The 20992-nt window shown below is 36.8% G+C and overlaps 1 protein-coding gene across 2 annotated transcripts in view; it reads right to left on the reverse strand.

Moving 5' to 3' along the window:
• Positions 1 to 20992, reverse strand: part of dnm3a (dynamin 3a) — a 44586-nt gene that overhangs the window by 19565 nt on the left and 4029 nt on the right. Inside the window, exons 3-17 of one of the 2 annotated variants that reach the window (XM_026291389.1) lie at positions 18243 to 18316; positions 17155 to 17304; positions 16607 to 16810; positions 16383 to 16481; positions 15029 to 15189; positions 14786 to 14928; positions 14432 to 14567; positions 14264 to 14331; positions 13926 to 14064; positions 12909 to 12995; positions 12679 to 12749; positions 12530 to 12581; positions 10075 to 10104; positions 8564 to 8677; positions 1690 to 1799 (exon numbers count right to left, since the gene is read on the reverse strand). In XM_026291389.1, the coding sequence (XP_026147174.1) occupies positions 1690 to 1799; positions 8564 to 8677; positions 10075 to 10104; positions 12530 to 12581; positions 12679 to 12749; positions 12909 to 12995; positions 13926 to 14064; positions 14264 to 14331; positions 14432 to 14567; positions 14786 to 14928; positions 15029 to 15189; positions 16383 to 16481; positions 16607 to 16810; positions 17155 to 17304; positions 18243 to 18316 (1638 nt within the window). The remainder of the gene's footprint in view (positions 1 to 1689; positions 1800 to 8563; positions 8678 to 10074; positions 10105 to 12529; positions 12582 to 12678; positions 12750 to 12908; positions 12996 to 13925; positions 14065 to 14263; positions 14332 to 14431; positions 14568 to 14785; positions 14929 to 15028; positions 15190 to 16382; positions 16482 to 16606; positions 16811 to 17154; positions 17305 to 18242; positions 18317 to 20992) is intronic. The other variant, XM_026291390.1, reaches the window with a different exon arrangement.

Raw genomic sequence — 20992 nt, forward strand, 5'->3', positions numbered from 1 at the left:
TGTGTGCGCGCACGGGTGTGAGCAGCTCAGACTTACTCAACTGGTTCCTGATGGCAGAATAATGAACGAGTTCAACCCAACATAGCTGCACAGTTACTTTCCGAGAGAGAACAGGTGGATATCGAGCAGCTCATGCAGAATTGTAACACTGATTTTGCACGCAGAACAATAAAATATAACTTCGTGTGCTTTGAGACTGGGCATAAAATCGATTTGCTGTACATTTCACGCGACGAGAGGTGTTTTTTTTTTGGGGGGGGGTCGCGGGGCAGCAGCGCATTTATCATGGGGTCGCGGGCTAAAAAGTTTGGGAACCCCTGCTCTAAAGCATCCTAGGTGTATTTGACTTTCTTCTTTCAGACGAATCCACCCAAAGCTCTTCACATAGGACTTATGCATAGTGCATGTGCCTCTGAGATGTGCTAGTCTCGTGAGTTTGTTTACAAGAGCAAATAAGCAAAGTTTCCTTACTTTAGCAAAGAAAAACCGTTCTCCTCTGGGCTTATATCGAAATCCTTCGACATTTTTATTTTTCTTCATTTTTCTTAAATCTTCGTTTTGTACTTCTAATTTGTGATTGGTGTTTTGTTTTGTTCTCTCTGTGCTTCCATGTTCATCACAAATCACCAGCACATGCGCTATGCATAAGTCCTATGTTATCCACCCGGAATGGCTTCCATGCATGTCCGCTAGCGGAAGTGAGAGAAAAGTTTTTTTACACTTTAAATATGGATTTTTTTTTTTTTTTTTTTTTTTTACAAAAAGCATCGAATCTCTACCTTCCTTTATTCATGGATTCCTTTATTCAAGTACACTATGGACGCACTTCATTGCACTTCTTTTGGACTGTTGAACAGAAACTCCCACAAATTGCCATTATAAAGCTTGGAAGAGCGAGACTTTTTTTTCAATATAACTCCAATTGAATTCAGCTGAAATAAGTAAGTCTAAGAAATAATATACACCTAGGATGCCTTGAGGGTGAGTACTGCATGGGCTAATTTACATTTTTGAGTGAACTAACCTTTAATAGCTCTTTACAATATGTCGATCCTTTTAATGCCCAGTGGGACAATAAAGCCATGAAATTTGGTTGTAATATGTGCAGACAGTTTACTGGATTGTTTCTTGCTTGTCTGCTAATCGCAGAACGCACACCCTCACACATACACACACACACGTTTGTTTTTGTGAGAAGTGGGGACATCCCATAGGCAAAATGGTTTTTATACTGTAAATTCAAACAATACTGTAGTATTCAAACTGTATACACTATGGCCCTACACCAACCCTACACCTAACCCTAATCCTCACAGGAAACTTTGTGCATTTTTACTTTCTCAAAAAAAAAAACTAATTCTGTATGATTTATAAGCATTTTGAAAAATGGGCACATGGGTTATGTCCTCATAAGTCACCCTCTCCTTGTAATACTTGTTTCATACCCATGTCATTATACAAAGTTGTGTCCTGATATATGTCACAAAAACAAGAGCACACACACACACACACACACACACCGGTCACTCAGAGGAGTTGAATTCTTTGATAGCTGTGTCTACAATTTAAGTCTACTTCATACGGCGTGTACTCTGAGTGTTTGGTCTTTCCATAATTTTAAAGTTCATTAAAAAAATAATATGAAAATACATTTTCTTTTTTGTAGTGTATGTAGGTGCTATAACTGACCTCTGCTCTGTGTTAAAGATGGCAAAGACATGCTTGCTGGACATGAAGCCCTTTTCTATGTCTCGCACCTTCAGGTTGTCCAGAGGAAGCATGTATTTCTTCTCTTTTTCCTTGAAAATGAGACAGACAACGGACATCTTCAGTCTTACTGAGCTACCTACCAGCATGCCTTGGTTCCTTTTTAGCATTCAAACATGGCAAAGTTTAGAGAAACAGCCAGTAAAGATCCTGATAAGATTTAGTACAGTGTTAACCAACTGTATTAAGAGTTTTTAAAAAATTGGGGTCCCAAATAAGTTTTGTCTTAATTTACCCTTATGTCAGGCTGTGACATTGTCTTTTGTGGGACACAAATGAAGAAATTATTAAGACAGTAATGGTTGTTCTTTTTCATTCAATTACACTGAATGTGGACTGGAGATTTACATCTTCAAAACTGTCACAAAGTCATTATTTATGGATAATCGGTCCATCTAGTGATCCAATGAATCACTGAACTGGATCAGTCCAATTCATGAACAAATCATTCAGATAACTTTAGTAGATCAACCAATTAATTGAAAAGATCTGATTCAAAACAACTATCAGAAAAATCAGACATCTCTCATAAACTCATGAAGATGGTCTTAAAAATACATATGTTTTTCACATTGGTGGCTTTGATGGATCCATGAAGAACCTTTAACATAAATGGATTTTTTTGCCTTGATTTGTAAGAGGAAAGGAGAACAAGGTTGGATGTTTAGATTTCACTGTAGCTCCAGAAAACTTGGAATCTAGCACACAAGTTGTATGGAGCACTATTATGAAACTTCAAGTGTTTTGCATGTTTTTAGGCTTGAAAGCTTCAACCCAAGATCATTGCAATTGTATGGAAAAGAGTGACAAGCACATTCCTCCTTTTGTGTTCCACAGAAGAAAGACAATTATACAGGCTTTGAACAACATCAGTATGACTAAATAATGACATTCATTTTCATTTTCAGCTGAACTATCTCTTTAACCGAAATTCTGAAATGGTGTGAACTAGGGAATATAACTATTAGGAAAAAAGCCAAGAGCATAGAAATAAAAAATAATCTACTGTAGATCCATGTGATCATCCTCAGGATGGCTTGAGGCCCAGGACAAAACAAAAAAACATGCACATGAGAGAAGCCACAAGTTTTCACTCTTTGAGTAAAGGATTGAAAAATTAAGAAGGAAAAAGAATGAGGAATTGAGAGATAGAGAGTGAGGGCCCACATGTGGAAGTCATTATTTGGACCAAGGCTCTAAAACACAACATTTCATCTGAAAAAAAGAGGAGAAAAGAAAAAGAGCTCCCCCCCCCTTCCACCTCTCTCCTCCCTCTGTCTGTACAGGAGGGGCTGGGGTCTCAGGAAATGGCTTGGATTACATTGCAAATAACGGAACGGAGATGTGGGAGAGAAAGAAAAGAACTAGAGATGAAAGTGTGCGGGAAACACTCTAAAAAGAGGAAAAATGAAAAACAGAATGGGAAAAAGATCCTAATGATGCTGCTATCGGTGATTGAGTCTGACGGAGTGCATGCATAGGAATTTTCTTGGAATGGAATATTTTCTGCAAATCAACTAGGCCATCTAACAATGTTCCAAAACCTAATTGTTTTCAGATTTTAAAGAACAGTAAAAAAAAAAAAAAAAAATGCCTTCTAAGAATTGACAGGCAACAAAAGAACAAACTAAATAAAGTGGTCCATACATTTCATGCACTACATTTTCTTTTTACATTTTCTTTTAAACAATAGTTTAAGACTTCTAAAACGAAGTACGATTTCTTTCTGTGAGTAATTTACCATACTAAAATTTAAGTCATTATCAGTTGACAGATTTATTTTATAAATGTATACTTTTATTCAGCAATAATACAATTGATCAAAAGTAACATTATACAAATAAATGTCGTTTTCTACAAACCCGAATGATGTGGAAGTTTCAAATTTCAATATTTTATTCAGAATACAACATAGATGACATGTCAAATGTTTAAACTGAGAAAATGTATAATTTTATGGGAAAACTAAGTTGATTTTAAATTTCATGGCATCAACACATCGCACAAAAGTTGGGACAAGGCCATGTTTACCAATGTGTGGCATCTCCTCTTCTTTTTATAACAGTCTGCAAACGTCTGGGGACTGAGCAGACAAGTTGCTCAAGTTTAGGAATAGGAATGTTGTCCCATTCTTGTCTAATACAGGCTTCTAGTTGCTCAGCTATCTTAGGTCTTCTTTGTCGCATCTTCCTCTTTATGATGCGCCAAAAGTTTTCTATGGGTGAAAGTTCTTCCCTGAAAGAGACGACGTCTGGATGGGAGCATATGTTGTTCTAGAACTTGGATATTCCTTTCAGCATTGATGGTGCCTTTCCAGATGTGTAAGCTGCCCATGCCACACACACTCATGCAACCCCATACCATCAGAGATGCAGGCTTCTGAACTGAGAGCTAATAACAACTTGGGTTGTCCTTGTCCTCTTCAGTCCGGATGACATGGCGTCCCAGTTTTCTAAAAAGAACTTCAAATTTTTATTTGTCTGACCACAGAACAGTTTTCCACATTCCATTTTAAATGAGCCTTGGCCCAGAGAAAACGCCTGCACCTATGGAGTTTTAGCCAGAAACGGTGAATGGGACAGTGGAATGTGTTCACGAAAATGTTTTCTGGAAGTATTCCTGAGCCAATGTTATTGATTTCCATACAGTAGCATTCATGTATGTGATGCAGTGTAGTCTAAGGGCCCGAAGATCATGGCCATCCAGTATGGTTTTCCGGCCTTGACCCTTACGCACAGAGATTGTTCCAGATTCTCTGAATCTTTGGAAGATATTATGCACTGTAGATGATGATAACTTCAAATTCTTTACATTTTTTTCTCTGAGAAACTGGTTTCTGATATTGCTCCACTATTTTTTGCCGCAGCATTGGAGGAATTGGTGATCCTCTGCCCATCTTGACTTCTGAGAGACACTGTCACTCTGAGATGCTCTTTTTATACCCAATCATGTTGCCAATTGACCTAATAAATTACAAATTGGTGCTCCAGCTGTACATTTAACTTTTCCGGCCTCTTATTGCTTCCTGTCCCAACTTTTTTGGAATGTGTAGCTCTCATGAAATCCAAAATGAGCCAATATTTGGCATGCCATTTCAAAATGTCACTTTCAACATTTAATGTTATCTAAATTATATTGTGAATAAAATAAAAGTTTATGAGATTTGTAAGTTATTCCATTCCTTTTTTACTCAATTTCACAATTTGTACAGTGTCCCAACTTGAAATTTGGAATCGGTTTGTACATAAGCATGATCAGAAATGTTAGTTGAGCATTAAATCAGAACGATTTCTGACCATGTGATACTGAAGGTTGGAGTAATGACGCTGAAAATTTAGCTTTGCATCACAAGAATAATAACTTTTTAAAATGTATATATATTCTTTTTTTTTTCTTTCTTTACAGTATACATCTTCCAACAAAAACGTATTAACTGTTTTTATAAGACTTTGAATATTGCACACTTTTATGGAGCAGTTGTTTGGAGCACTTTTATTTTTCTTTGTGGTGCTTGACAGGCCCTGATCACTATGAATTATCAATGAGTGGTGCAACAATTCTATATTACCCTCATTTTGTACAATTCATTTGTATGAATGAGGGTAAGCAAACAATAACAGATTTTTTACTTTTTGGGAAACTATTCCTTTAAACTACTACTACACTATCTCTCGTTGTCCTCCTTGTCTCCTTGCACCCCTCCTTTTTTGCTCCCCTCAAAAACTTGCTCTCTTTTTTCATTCCAGAGGGGCCCACTTCCTGCCTAAGTTTTTAGAGGCTGAAAAAAAAGTTAGAAATGACAGGCTGGCGTTAAGAATACAACATCTGGTACCGCTTTAGTGAGAGAGTGAGAGAGTGAGAGAGAGCGAGTGAGAGAGAGAGAGAGAGAGAGAGAGAAAGAGATGGGACAGGGAAGTCCGTAGGATGGCTGGGAGTACCGAGAGAGGACAGAGGGAGAAAGACAGCAGAGATTCAGACCAAAAGATCGAAAGAAAGAGAGGAATTGAGAAACAACGGACCACTCCAAAAGTTTATTCCCCAAGGGTCCCGTCAATCCTTATATGGCCAGTGGGGTCCCTCCCTCTCTTCTCTCTCTCTCTCTATCTCTCCTTCCTTCTCTGACTCTTCATTCCCTCTTTTTTGCTATGCCTTAAATGAACGTCCTGCCAGATAGGCGGCTGTGGGAGCGAATGTGCCACGTCAAGGCTGGATACTGCAAACCGACGTGGGAAAGCGGCAGCCTGGGACGGGACGGAACCAAGAAAGTCGAAAACGGGTAAACGGACGTCTGGAGTGCCTCTCTCCGTCCTCTACATCGGCGTCATCCCAACTGAGAATGAGATAGAAGCAATGGAGTCTATTTCTGTCCTGTTTATTTTGCATCTTCTGCCGCCTCCTGTGAAGGTCGAGGCCAGCAGGGCTGGACTGAGTGTTTGAAGTAGATAAAGAAAAAGAGGTGAAAAGAGAGAGAGAGAGAAAGAGAGTGAGAGAGAGGGTTGGAACTATCTCCTGCTCTGTCATCCCAGTGTTCAGACTACCTGTTCAGGATCATACTGGTGTACAGTAGTCTGCACATTGGTTAGACTGTGCATGGACTCACATCGCTGGAGAACCGACGCAAACTTCAGCAAAAACACACAAACTCAGCGACTGCAGGTGAAAAATCAGACTCTGCTATGTTTGGTTTGTTATCTACACCAGTGTTGATACTGCATGTCTCTGTGGACACAAAGTTGGCGGTAATGACACAGAAGACGATTGACAGCTTGAATTTAGATGATCATCCACTGGATAGGCAGCATATACATCCCATCAGTCACATTTTGTATAGCTAAACCTGGCTAAATCTAGCTAAAACTGTTCTAGTTGTCATTACCGTAAACACGTATGTACTTAGGCTGTGCACGCATATGGTTTATATCAAAGCTCCAAGTGTCTGGCTAGTTCTCCGTTGAACTGTCTTGAGATGTGCAGAAGGCCCTTCGTAGGTTTTGATAAGTGATTTTCCAGATCTAAGCATAATCATTGCATTTATGCATGCTAACTTGCACAACATAGACAAGAGGTGAAAAGACAGCAATTAAGGTGAAAGTCATCTGTTTTCCCTCTTAGAAAGAGAGAGATGGAAGATTGCAGGAATGTGTGTCTGTTTAATGTTGGGTGCTGATTAACCCAAACCAGCAGTCTCGGCCTATGAAGGCCATCAGAACGGAGACGGATTTAAAGAAAGGAAGGGAACATCTGATGCCAGTTTTTACCGAAGTACAACTGAAGCTTTTAAGGGTAAAGAAGTGATTTGAAGAATGTGTATGTGCACATTGCGATGTAATCTGCTCCAAATGGGTGAGGGGTTGTCTCTATACCTCTCTCCTCTCTTCTCTTTCTTTCAGCAGGCTCTAGGAGACTGGATGGTGTTTGGACAAAGTCTTACAATTTTCCACCCAGGAATGTGTATGGCCCCAGTGAGACTGCCAACCACAGAGAAAGAATGAAATGAAGAGAAAGTAAAGAAGATAGACACAAGAAGAGATGGATATATCGAAAAAAGTGTCAAATATATATAATATTTTTTTTATTTTTTTTATTGAATGTCAAGTTTAAATGTAATTCTTGAATTGAAAATCCTAGAAAAATAATGCACATGCTAATTTTTTTCAAAAGAAATAATGGATTCAGTGTAACATGAGTAAAGCCAGAACAGCTGTAAAGCCGGCCAACTTCTGAAGTCCTCTAATATTTAAAAACTCATGTTAAATTCGGTGCTAATTTTAAAATAAGCCATCATTTTAATCTAAATACCAACAGAGTTTATAATTCAGAGTTTAGATGTGTTTGCATTTGAATATTTTGAGCCTGAAGATGTGTGAGTTTCAAAAAAATATACCACTGTTTATACGAATTCCTCTGTTTAAAGTGCACGGGCGGGTTTTCAGTTTCAGTATTCATTAAAATTAATGTTTGCTTATATAGTCGCATGCATTTGGCAGTCAGGACGACTGGTAAGCATAAGTGTGTCTACGTCTGTGTGTGTTTAAGATTCTGTGTATATCAATATCCATGTGTGCCTGTGTGTGTGTGTGTGTGTGTGTTTGTGTGTTAGTTTGACTTGGGGGGCTTCCAGCTATGTCAGGGTGATCCAGACCAAATGCCTTAATTCCCAGTGGACAGTGAGAGACGGTGGGGGTATACCAGGAAAAGGGAGCAAGTAATATAAGAAGCAAAGGAGGAAAAGAGGGATTCAACAAAAGAAGAAATTAAAGATTGAAATATAAGAGTTTTCTAATATTGCAATGAGCTAAGGCATTTACATTACTATATGCATTGAGTACTATGCATTTTCTGTGTCAATTTAAAATCTTAGCAAACAATTATTGGTTTATCTTAAGAAAATTATAAATGGAATGAGAGAAGCATGAAAATGCAATTATGTGAATAGAAACGCATTTAGAGGGCATGCATGTTTGTATATTAGTAACCCATTATTTTTTTGTCCTCCCTAGCTGCTTTGCTTCCGGCTTCCGGTCGGGAGGAGCAGGCTGTGCTGCCACTGACTGAGAGCGTTGTCTGTCTGCCTGTCTACACTTGCTGTGCAGAACTTCCTGCACCTGTACAGCAGGCACAGACAGGCAGACAGATGGCAGCCCGACTGACAGGCCACACAGTATGACTGACACAGAGAACGGCCAATGAATTCCACCACAACCTGACAGGGAACTTTAGGCAGAGCACTGAAAAATGCATTTTCCCATGATCATCGTTAAATGAATGAATTACATTTTCTTATTCATTTACTCACTTCATCATCTTTAAACCAGGACAGACTCTCTGCTGTGAGCATGAACCAGTACTCCTTGGCCCCTCCTTTGATCAGACTGATGTTGGTGATGGTTAACCAGCCCTTGCGAATCACCTGAGGGGCAAAAGTTAGAGGTGAAAGGTCTGGGTTCAAAAACACAGGCAGAGGATGAGATTCTCTGGTCCTCTAAGAGATAAAAAGATGAAGGTGAAATTAAAGAAGCAGTCAAATCTGTAACCAGTTACTAAAGTCACTTGGCATTTATATTAGCATGATAGAATGATAGAACAATAGATATAATGATAGATAGAACAACAGAATGATAGATAGATAGATAGATAGATAGATAGATAGATAGATAGATAGATAGATAGATAGATAGATAGATAGATAGATAGATAGATAGATAGATAGATAGATAGATAGAACTAAAGCAATAACAATAAAAGCTAGTGGGCATTGGAGGGATAGAGGGATGAAAGGATGGGGTGAAGAAAGACAAGGAAACAGAAGGTCAGGATGACAAAGAGAGGAGGGGGAAAGGTCCAAAACATCCTGTAGGAAATATGAGTCATTTTCTGGCTGATTTAAGCGGATCATGACTTTAAAAAAGAGTTTTATCCTGTGCATCATTCATTCAGTTTAACAACATCATGAGTTGCTGTTTTTTAGTAATTAGTCTGAACTATTCAATAAATGAAAATACAATAAAACTCATTCAGTATATTTTTCTTCCCCTATTGTTCCAACTGAACATCCAAAAAACAATAAAACACACAAACGTTTTTATTTTGTGACTGTACCAACCTCACATTTGCAGCACGCACCACTTTTGTTCAAAATCAGAAATTGCAACACACATGCATACATATACACACACAAAAAGGCCAACTGGACTTATATCAAAGAGAAGTTTGGGATCACAACCTGTTTTTAACATTAGCACCCACATTTACACGACTCGATTTACTCGTGTACTGCAAACTGGAAGGAGGTTCATTCACAGAAAGCACATTATAAGAACAGAATTACAGTACAGAGAATCAGAGACATTAAAATGTTGAATAGGAGGATAAGGGAAGGTAATTAGTAGAATAAGATTTTAAGAATGTGGTTTAGGATTTAAAAGACACCGCTGGGCAAATCAGGATTCAGAATACCTTTTCAAAGGTCAAATGAGTCATGTTTTGGACTGTTGTGTATATACACTGATTGAGGAGTCTTTAGGGAAGTGTAGTGCATGAAAAACACACTGTACAACAACGTTCGGTGAGTGTTTTAGCAGGAGTCATAAAAATCTGAATTTCTGAGTCTCAGAATGTCTTTGATTTATGTGACAGCAGCACCAGATAAAGGGTGGAAAATAAAGCGGGAAAGAGGAAGGCGTGATTCTGCAGTGTTCAGAGGCATACGGTCTTTCTGACATACAGTACATACATAGCTACAAACACAAATGAGACTATGTGACACTGGTAGACAGTAGGTAAGGCTTACAGACACTGGACTCGTACAATTTGACTGGATGGAGGAGGGGCAGCACCCTAAAACATCAGCAGAGAGGAGAGAATAAAAGCATTAAGGTGGCACCAGTGAGCATGGGCATCTCTCCTGGCATGCTGCCACTCCACATCTATTTCTTATCACCAACATGAAGAATACAAAATAATTTTCTAAGCCATGGAAGGATAAAATTAGTGAAGATTAGACATGTACAGCAAACAGCATACAGTTGAGGTCAAAAGTGTACACCCCCCTTTCAGAATCTGCAAAATGTTTTATATTTTACCAAAATAAGAAAGATCATACAAAATGCATGTTATTGTTTATTTAGTACTGATCTGAATAAGATATTTCACATTAAATATACATATAGTCCGCAAGAGAGAATAATAGTTGAATTTATATAAATGACCCCGTTAAAAAGTTTGCATGCCCTTGTTTCTTAATACTGTGTTGTTACCTGAATGATCTACAGCTGTGTGTTTTTTTGATAGTTGTTCATGATTCCCTTGTTTGTAATGAACAGTTAAACTGGCTGGCTGTTCTTCAGAAAAAAATTCTTAAGGTCCCACAAATTATTTGGTTTTCCAGCATTTTTGTGTATTTGAACCCTTTACAACAATAACTTTATGATTTTGATATGCATCTTTTCACACTGAGGACAACTGAGGGACTCATTATGCAACTATTACAGAAGGTTCAGATGTTCACTGATGTTCAAGAATGAAAAACCATGCATTAAGATTTGCATTTAAATTTGAAGATCAGGGTAAATTTAACTTCTTTTGTCTCCTGGGAAACATGTAACTATCTTCTGTAGCATCTGAAGGGCAGTACTAAATGAAAAATATGATATTTAGGCAAAATAAGAATAATGCACACCTTCATTCTGGTCAAAAGATATCACCCCTGCAATTAAGGCACGGGTTTTCCTTCTGAAGCATCAGCAAGCATCTGAACCTTCTGCAATAGTTGCATAATGAGTACCTCAGTTGTCCTCAATGGGAAAAGATGCATCTCAAAATCATACAGTCATTTTTGAAAATACAGAAAAATGCTGGAAAACCAAAGAATTTGTGGGACCTGAAGGAGTTGTTCTGAAGAACAGCAGGCAGTTAAACTGTTCATGACAAACAAGGGACTCATGAACAACTATCATTAAACAAAAAACACACAGCTGTGGATCATTCAGGTAACAACACAGTATTAAGAAACAACAGGAAACGAGGTCATTCCTCTTGTGGACTTTATGCAAACATCTTTTACATGAAAAAATTATCTTATTCTGATCACTACTAAATAAACAATAACATACATTTTGTATGATTCCTCTTATTTTAGTCAAATAATTAACATTTTACAGATTCTGAAAGGGGGAAGTAAACCTTTGACCTCAACTGTATATGTAGCACAGTGAACAGTGGAGGAGATATGAACATAGATATAGCATACAATGTCCTTATGACATTACAGGGATGCTCCAGGTTCAATACAAGTCCAACTCTATTACCACAAAAAATCATTTTCACACCCTGAATGTTTACAACATAGGGAAACATGTTTACAGTCATCCATGTATAATTTAAATTTAGTTTCTTGAGATGTAAGGTGATCTGAATCATCATTTTAGTCATGGCTTTAATGGATTTTATTACAGTAATCTCAACTGAACATGTAGAAAGTTCTGAAACAGTGTATTTTAACATTTATTCCAGTTGCTTAATAAACTGCCATCAGTACAATACATGCATTTTTTGACATTAACTACTGTTTTGGTTGGTAAGAATGTTTATTAAAATTCTGGAAAATATAATAAGTAATATATAATAATTCAGAAAATAAAAAAATCTGTAATAATAATAATAATAATAATAATAGTACCTTTTGTTAATAACTGTTTTTTATATATTTTCAAATGTAATGTATTCCTGTGATAGCAAAGCTGAATTTTCAGCAGAGGAGCGGATCTGAAGAGAAGGGCATGCGAAATAACCACCTTCAATAAATGATTCTCCTCACAAGAACTCTTCTAGCTTCCCATTCAAAAACTGCTCAGTCAAATGTAGATAAAGAATAAGAAATACAGGCCACAAAAAGTGGGCAGACATTTGTGAGCTCTACTAGTCTCAGGGCTTTAAATAATTTGTAAGAGCCAATTTCGACAGTTACTGTGATTGAACTCCAATGTTAAACATTGAAAGTTGATAGAATAGTGGCCAAAAACAGCCTTCAGAAAGAACGGAAAAAAATTACCATTAATTTACAGCACCCGAAATAAGATTAATATGAAAAAATGTTAGACATACACATAAGCCACATATTATCTGATGTGAGACAGATGACCAAAAGAGCAACAGAGCCTGAGCAGAAAAGAGACTTCCTCCCAGAAAAGGATTGTCTAACCTGCTGATGCTTTCTGATTTATACCAGATTCATATTATCAGCTCATCAAACACTGTGACTCACCTGGTTCCCAGCTGAAGGCTTCTTACTTGTTTGACTGGTTTTCTGTTGAGCGCTTAAAGGAGATGTGCAAATGGAGGAAAATCTTTCATGCCATGTTCTTAAATGTGTGTTTTTTTATTATTGTTATTTTCTTCTTTGTTAAGACTTACTTTGCGAACCCGATAAAATCTTCATGGTTTGTGTTGATGTAAGAGAGTTGAATCTCTAGTGAGAGTAAAACCTGTTCAATGGAAAAAGACATGAATGTGCAAAACAAGATAAGACATACGTACAACATCATTTGTAAGTAAACTGCTAATGAAGTTATTTTCAACCACAACTAAACCCTCCCTAAAAAGAGAGAGTAATTAGAAAGGTTGTGTGTCGGTATCGGTCCGACCTGGTCTTTGGCTTGACTCTCTCGTTCCCGAATGTGTGTGGTCACTATCCTCTCCGTCTCCTCTCGCAGTTTTGGAAAGGACTCCAACTATGGACAGAGAAAAACAAAATTAAAAAACATTAAAAAACATTACCACCACCAAAGTACTTCAAGTATTTATGTTTAAAACTGCATTTGCAGATAATATAAAATGTATTAAATAAAAGGCCACTTGTGTATACATAATAGAGTTGTTTCTTGAAACACTTAAGTACACTTACTTTAAAGTACATTTTAAATTTGATTGCACTGACTAACATACTTAAACTTAAAGTTAATATATCTTAAATTCACTAAATTACAGTTTCATCATTACAGATGTGTAATTACAAAAAAACATTTCAATACATGACAAGCAAGTTTCAATAGAAATAACTAGGTACATTTTAGTTAACCATAAATGCAATACTTTATACTTTACTACATTTTAGTTTACCATAAATGCTTCAGTACATGCCATAAATGCAGCAATACACTTAAACTAAATTTCAAAGGACACAGAATAATGAAACTAAATATAAAATGTAATTTACAATGAGCTAATTTACATTTAATATACATTTAAACTAAAATATATTTCCATTTAATTACAACATGGAATAACATGGAATTATGTGTCCAAACATGATACATTCAGATAGTACTTAAGTTTTTTTTTATTTTTTACTTATATCATGTCTGTAATATTTACTGTTTTTAAAAGTAAATTTTTTACAAAGGGTGAACAAACCATTAGTCCATGTGATCAAAATGTAATAACTTTTAATGACTTTCCTTTTCTGCTAAACACTGATCACTTGGGTCATGCAAAGCACTATTTAAAGATTGTTTTAGCAAACTTTTAAAATACAATAAGATCACGCTGAATTTAATGAAAACATAGTTTACATCTCTGTATCGTTATATTATTGTCTTTGACTTGCATAAGTCTATGTACATCCATTCCCTCACAAAAGGATGTATAAGAGGATGTTGTACCTTGTTGGTACACTGCTGTACTGTGTTGATGAGCTCCTGGATCACCATGTCTACACACTTAAGACACGGCCCTTTAAGCTTCACAATCTGCTTCTTCACTATAGCTTCAAAGGCCATATCGGGTGTGAACAAGCCTGTCCTGAACCAGCAAGAGCAGAGAAAAAATGCAGTACAGGGAAATAACATCTGAATATATTTTGTTATAAAAAGAATTAAAAGGAGAGGTAGAGAAATACATAAAGAAAGGCTCTATGTGTGAAAATATTTTGGCGATCAGTTTAACATGCACAATGAAAACAGAAAATGACTGAGGGCCCTTTTAAATTTGTGACATGTACCTGATGCCATGGATGTTTTTAATGGCGTAACTGATCTCCCTTCGTAATTCTTTCTCATCAAACTCCATCTGATGTAGTGAAAAGGAAATCAGCATTTGCTCTGATTCCACAACTCTGAATGGCATTCAAGTAATTAATAATAATTAACTAATCTTTAAAAAAAATCACCTTAACCAGCTCAAAAGGAAAGCGCTCATGAAAGATGCGGTTGATTTTGGCTCCTCCTGAAAGCTCCACTGTGTCCACCTGATCTCCAGATCCCTCGATCCGCTTCTCAAAATCCAACCCAAAGTGCTGTATCAGCCTGGACAACAAGAAAAGCAGTATGTGTTTGTGTTTGAGGCATCTTCAGTTCTGATCTGATCTTATCTGCAAACCGTTTGTTCTTTTGGCCGTAAACAAAGGTCTTGTTTATTGAATTAGGTAAAGACTAGCGTGTATGTGTCCATGTCTGCTTGTGTTTATCTGCGCATGTTTATTTATTCTCTGAATTAGAGCGAGTTTATGTGTGTGTGAACCTACTGCATTAAGGCCTTGGTCTTGCGTGAGGGGTCATCTGGGTTCAAGCACTTGTACTCCTCTGCCTCTTTATCCAGTGACAGAAGCTGGCCCTGCAGTCGACTGCGTAATGCTGGTAATGTGTCACGAATGTGGTTGGTAAGTTGCTAGAGAGATGGAGTAAAAAAAGGGAAGAAATTTATTTTTTTATTCTGTGCACTACTATGTATTTCAGACATATTCTGTGTAGTGTCATTCTCTTGTTACCTGATTGAGGAGCTTCTGTAAGTACGGTGTGCCCATGCAGTCTGCCATGTGTCTATATGCAGGATGTGACTTGAAGAACCGTCTTTCGGCAGCCAGAGCTGCACTGATGTCCTTTTTCCCCTCAATGTCCTTCTGACTACGGTTGACCACACCAACATAACCTGTAGTCACAACAAATACATATAGTAGAGGGGAAAAGTTATATTCTTTCAGATACATTCTTTGTTTTATAATGAAGCCTTATTAGAAGTAGGGTGTACGATCAGAACTTGCACACAGTTGCTTAAATAGTTTTAATTATTTGTTTGGCATCACCAGCTATTTTACCAGTGCCATTACATTTAACTAGGATGCACAGAATAAAAAAGTAAACCCAAAAATCCCGTAAAATCTTCATCTTTGCAATGCAAATTAACATATTTTTAATGAAATCCGAGACCTTTATGACCCTATATATATATATATAATAGAAATTACATTAATATAAAGGCATACATGTAAATATATTTAATATTTTCAAAATATATACTGTATATGTGTGTCTTTATATGTACGTAATAAATATACACAGTAGACATACATATATAATATGTACACAAAAACTTTTACTTTGGATGTGATTAACCATTGCCCAGCACTATTTTAATGTAACTAAAACATCATACATTTATCATCATGTAAATTAATGATTTTAAAAAGCTTTTGAATTTTAGAATTTGTCCCTTCACTTTCTTTTATTTTTTAAAATTGTATTATATTGCCATTTTTTTTCTTTTAAACATAATGGTTTGTAAGTTTATAAGATGCCTAAAGGACATTCAGCTAATTGTGAAATTTATTTCAATTATATGAATTCTGAACTGAATCTGTATTTGTAATTTAAAAAAAAAATTTTTTTTGAGTTATTCAAATGTGGTTGTAGACCAGGAGTCAAAAAGCTTGAGAATCGCTGGCCTAGCCAAAGCATGAGCTCAACTCTGTTACAGCAAAAAAATACTTCTCAAGAACTTTAGACTTTAGGTGGGGAAATCTGATTTCTTGACATTTCTGCAGTGTTATGACCCCTTCACAACAACAACAAAAAAAAAGCCAATGTTCTACAACTAGAAGTAAGTCTGTATGCGAATGACTAAATGACTGGGGCATAGGATTTCCAGAGTGTCTTAACCCTTCTCCATGGCTGTACTTCTGTGTGTCTAATGCATTAAGGCAGCAGCAGGAAGCATGAAGACTCTGCACCTGGCCCTGTTTTAGCCTCTATAGCCTGCAGCAGACTTGCTTGGCAGTGGCCCAGGTCTTAGACCAAACTGCACTGGGCCTCTGCTGACAGCACATTTCTACATGAGCGCTGTACCTCTGCGTAGTGGCAGTAACCTGTTCTCCAGCACGTCCCTAACATCTGTGCCCTTGTCCATCAGATCCAGCTTAGTGATCACACCGATGGTGCGATGGCCTGAAAGAAAGATCAAGTAAAGCCGAAAGAAAAACAAGAAGGAAAGACACTACGAAGACATGAGTTTGCCAAGAGGGGATGTAAATGAGGTCAGATATGAACCCTAATCTCTCTTTCCCACTCACCCTGTGGATCCACATCTTTGGCCAGTTTAAGAGCATCAGAGTTAGCCAGATCCATGTTAGCTGGTGTGACAGCCAGGATGAGACAATTCTCTCTGCAGATGAACTGCATGATCATGTCTCTGATCTGGTATTCAATGTCAGGGGGCTGATCTCCCACAGGTACTTTAGTTATGCCTGGAAGATCTATCAGAGTGAGGTTCAAAACTAGAGGAAAACAAAGACAGACACAAATATTTGGTCAGAGATACTTATAGGAGAGGAAAAAATCTGAATGAGAGGCATAAAGAACATTAAAGGAACACTAAATTGAGCAAAAGTTACAGTACAGTCTTTTTGGTAACTTTCTTTTCATAAAAAAAGGTCTGGTTTAAACAAAACGATTAAACATAAGTAATATTAGCATTAATATGTTTATTGAGCATCAAAACAGCTGCTGAAAATTCAGCTTTGACATCACAGGAATAAATGACATTGTGAAATGATGACAATAAATGCAGCCTTTGTGAGCATTGTACATCAATGAATCACTTGTTTTCTGACAGTAATACCATTTGGAGAGTAGACACGAAGGTTGATGGGAACGGAGGATATGCCCTTATTTGTTCCCGTGACTCTGTCTGTCTCTGCTTCGATCTCCCGTCTGACATCATCGAAGTCTGTAAAGTGCTTTCCTTTACAGTGCAGAAAATCAGCATGCTCTGCGGTGGAGAATGGAAAATATGAATTAGAGAAAGCTGAATATGATAGCGCCTTAAGAGAAGTGACAGCTCAACAATTTGTAATACATGAATTCAATTCTCCACTCTCCAAACACGGACTGATCTTAACACGGAAGACATTGCCCTCTAGTGTTCAGTATATAAGCCACATGATATTTGCTATTAAGAGATGGAAACTAGAGTCTGTGACTAAGATGGTTTATAAAAACTAACCTGTGAAGAATATTATAAAAAAAAAGGACTTGATTGGTTAAAGTCAAAAGATTTTAAATCTTTAGGTGTGTTTTTTTTTTTTTTTTTTGTAGGTGTAACTAAGTTAACAAACTAATTTTAACTTTTTATATTGTTAGACTTTATTTAGACATTAAAAAGACAAGATGTTTATGAGTGCAATTATTTTTTTTTTCCACATTTATTGTAGTTTGTGACTTTTTAGAGTCAGACACCTCAATCTGTCACTGAGTGTAACAGATAGAAGTCAATGACATGGTATTATAGTAAAAAAAAAAAATAAGAATAATTTATCAAACAAAAATTACAGTTAACTGATTATCATAGTCAGGAGAGTGTAAAAGCATACTTGTAGTGCACTAAAATGTAGACCAGCTTTTAAGCAGTTATCATTTCAGTGAAAGGTGTTATGGAATGATTTAACAACAGAATTTAAAAGACTGAAACTAAAATAAATAATAATAATGCAGCTTTAACTGGCATTCTAATCATTACTGTACATAGGGTATGCATATTTTGGTTGATTTGTTATTTTTTGAATGTGTGTGTGTGCGTGCGTGCGTGCGTGCGTGTGCGTGCGTGTGTGTGTGTGTGTTTTGAGTTACTGTGTTGTACATTTTGGATTGGTTGCTATATTTTAGTTGTCTAGTGAAAGCCTTTAAACAAAAAGTAGTATATTATTATACCTGAAGTTGAACTAATGAGCTGAAGGACAAGTGGTCTCCTTGTAACAATTCCTGAGCCTCTAGGCAGGAAATCTCTGAAAAGATAGCATTGACCATTATGCCAAAAAAGATTACACATTAAAAAAAAAACATACAATAGACAAATCCTCATACATGCAAAAGTAAAACTCTCCCTACAAAAACAAAAACTAAAAGTCCTACACATAAAACTTCCCTCATGTGATACACTGACACAGTCCCTGTCTGAGGCACAGTGCCAGAGACTGTCACTGCATACTTGCACTAGTCCAGTCTTAATGTGAAACCAGAAACCACGTCCCACCCTTCATGACTCTCATACTCTGATATTTATGGCACATTTACACACAACTTGTACTGGCCTGTACATTTACAAAAGAGTTGTGAGACAATTTAACTTTACATAATCATAAAGTAGTGAATTCATAAACCAGACCCAGTTCATTTTAACCATCTATGTGCAGAGTACATGAGTGCTGTCTATAAATAAAACACCCCAGTAGAGGAACTGCAGCTGGATCACTGATATTCTTTATGGGTGATAAAAAAATACCTCTGTTTAAAGTGCAGAGATATCTCTAAATAAACTAATCATAGTATGATTACACCAAAAAGTGTAAACACCATCATAGCTCTATTTGTTAGCTTCTGGTTGATTCACGGTTTGGACCCGTTTGACTTAGATTTTTCTTCTTTATCCAATATATTTTGAAATAGGCAACAGTACAATGATGGGAATAGTTTGCCTTTTCAATGGAAAAATGTGCTTTCCATTTGGTTTGATAAATCCCAGGCTTGAAATGAATCACTTGGATGATGAAAATGATAGTGGAAATAGGGTGTGCGCAGATCTAAAACAGAACTATTGCCCAAAATAGAGGGGAAGTCCCATTGGATTAGACCTAGTTAAAGGCATCCAGAGAGAAGGGCAAAATGCAGGTAAAACCATCCGTGGTATAAAGTGCTGCAGTGATGATGTACTTTGCAGGCCAAACCGGAGTTAGCAAAACCAAATACACTATAAAAATTTGTGGAATTTTTAACTCTTTAAAACCCTTTAAAACATTTTTCCTGAAAGCCAGAATAGTTGGCAAGAATGCAATTATAAACATAAAGCTTTTTCCAGTCTTTTTCAAGACCGGTAAAAGCTTTAAAAATAATCACAAAATGGACCTGCTGATGTTTTTTATGTTGCAGAATAAATGTGAAAATGTCTTGAGCTTTTGTAAAACACAGGCCTTATTTCAGGCATTTAACCAAAACCTCATTCAGAAAAAACAGGACAAGTGTTAAAGTGCTAAATCATTTTTGAGATTTGGCCTTCAAAAGTATGCCTTCCCTGCAGCACTATTGCTAGTAGGCTTCTACAAATAGTTGGAGGTGTTTGCTATAAAGCAAGTATGACTAGAAGTACTCCTTATAATTACAGTAGGGTTACAGATTTTAACAAACCACTAAGTATTGAACTTGAGCGGGTAACTCATCTGTATATTAGCCAAGAAACTATGAACTAGCAGGCCAGCCTGTGGTATTTAGCTTGAACCCAGGCAGTGAGTCATCTGTGTGTTTGACACATGGCTCAGTCTTCTTCAACAATGTCCTTTACATTCCCAGTCATTCCCAATACTTACCCATGACCTCCCTTTTCTAACCCCCTAAACAAAGCCCCTCTTGACTCAAATTCACAGCCTCATCTTCTCCCCCTTCTCTTTTCTTTCGTCTTCATCCGCTTATTTCATCCTGTCCTTTTCCCAGCCAACTGGAATTACTGTAGCAAACAGATATGTACAATAATGCAGAATTGTGCACTGCCTGTGTGTAACATCGTATGAATAAAATAAACATTTTAAGAAATAATAGCAGATAGTTTACACAATAATTTAATCACACTGAGTTCTATGCCTCCACTGAAAGTCCATTTAAGCAAAACTTGATGCACAAAACAAGCTGAAACGTGATTGCTTGAATGCTCAAGAACCAGCATAGCAAGCATGTTTAAGCAAAACAGGCAAATACGGTTGTGCTGTCATTTACCATATTTGATTTGTTTTATGTATGTGCATTGGCCACTGTTTATAGGAATGAAGGCCTAAAGCAAATCTGTTTATTATATAAAGGGATTGTGTCTCTTTAGAAGACTTGGATTAACTGCTTGACTCATGGATTACTTTTACAATTTCTTTCTAAACCTTTCCGAAGTGTTTTGATGGAATGAACTTTGAACGAAGGGACAAAAATCTCAGGTTTCACTAAAAATTTCTTAATTTGTGTCTGAAAGATATGAGGGAAAGAAAGTAATGACAGAATATTCATTTTGTGGTGAACTATCCCTTCAGTACTTTTGGTATTTTATACAGCTATTCTAAACTTCACATTGCTCCACTTCTTACATTACTCTTAGATGTGTTCCCCTTTTTTAAGTCACTTAATAAATGATTCTTCTAAATGTATAAATGCAAATGTAATGTAAACCAGCGTGAGAACCTGGGAAGTTCCTCAAAAGAAAGTTTCCAAACCCATCAGCTGAATTTTATTTCTTTATTTTAAGATGTCTTCTACTGGTCATGTAAAAATCAACTTCTTACTCTTCTAAACCCAAGCACTATGCTCCCACTATCAGTGAGATCTAATTTCACTAACCCATTTCTCCGGGCATCTCTGGTGTTCCACTGACTGCAGTGATACTGAGATAACAGATGGCTGAGCGTGCACTGCTCTCCTCCATTCATATA

Source organism: Carassius auratus, chromosome 20, assembly GCF_003368295.1.
Source record: "Carassius auratus strain Wakin chromosome 20, ASM336829v1, whole genome shotgun sequence".
NCBI lineage: Eukaryota > Metazoa > Chordata > Actinopteri > Cypriniformes > Cyprinidae > Carassius > Carassius auratus.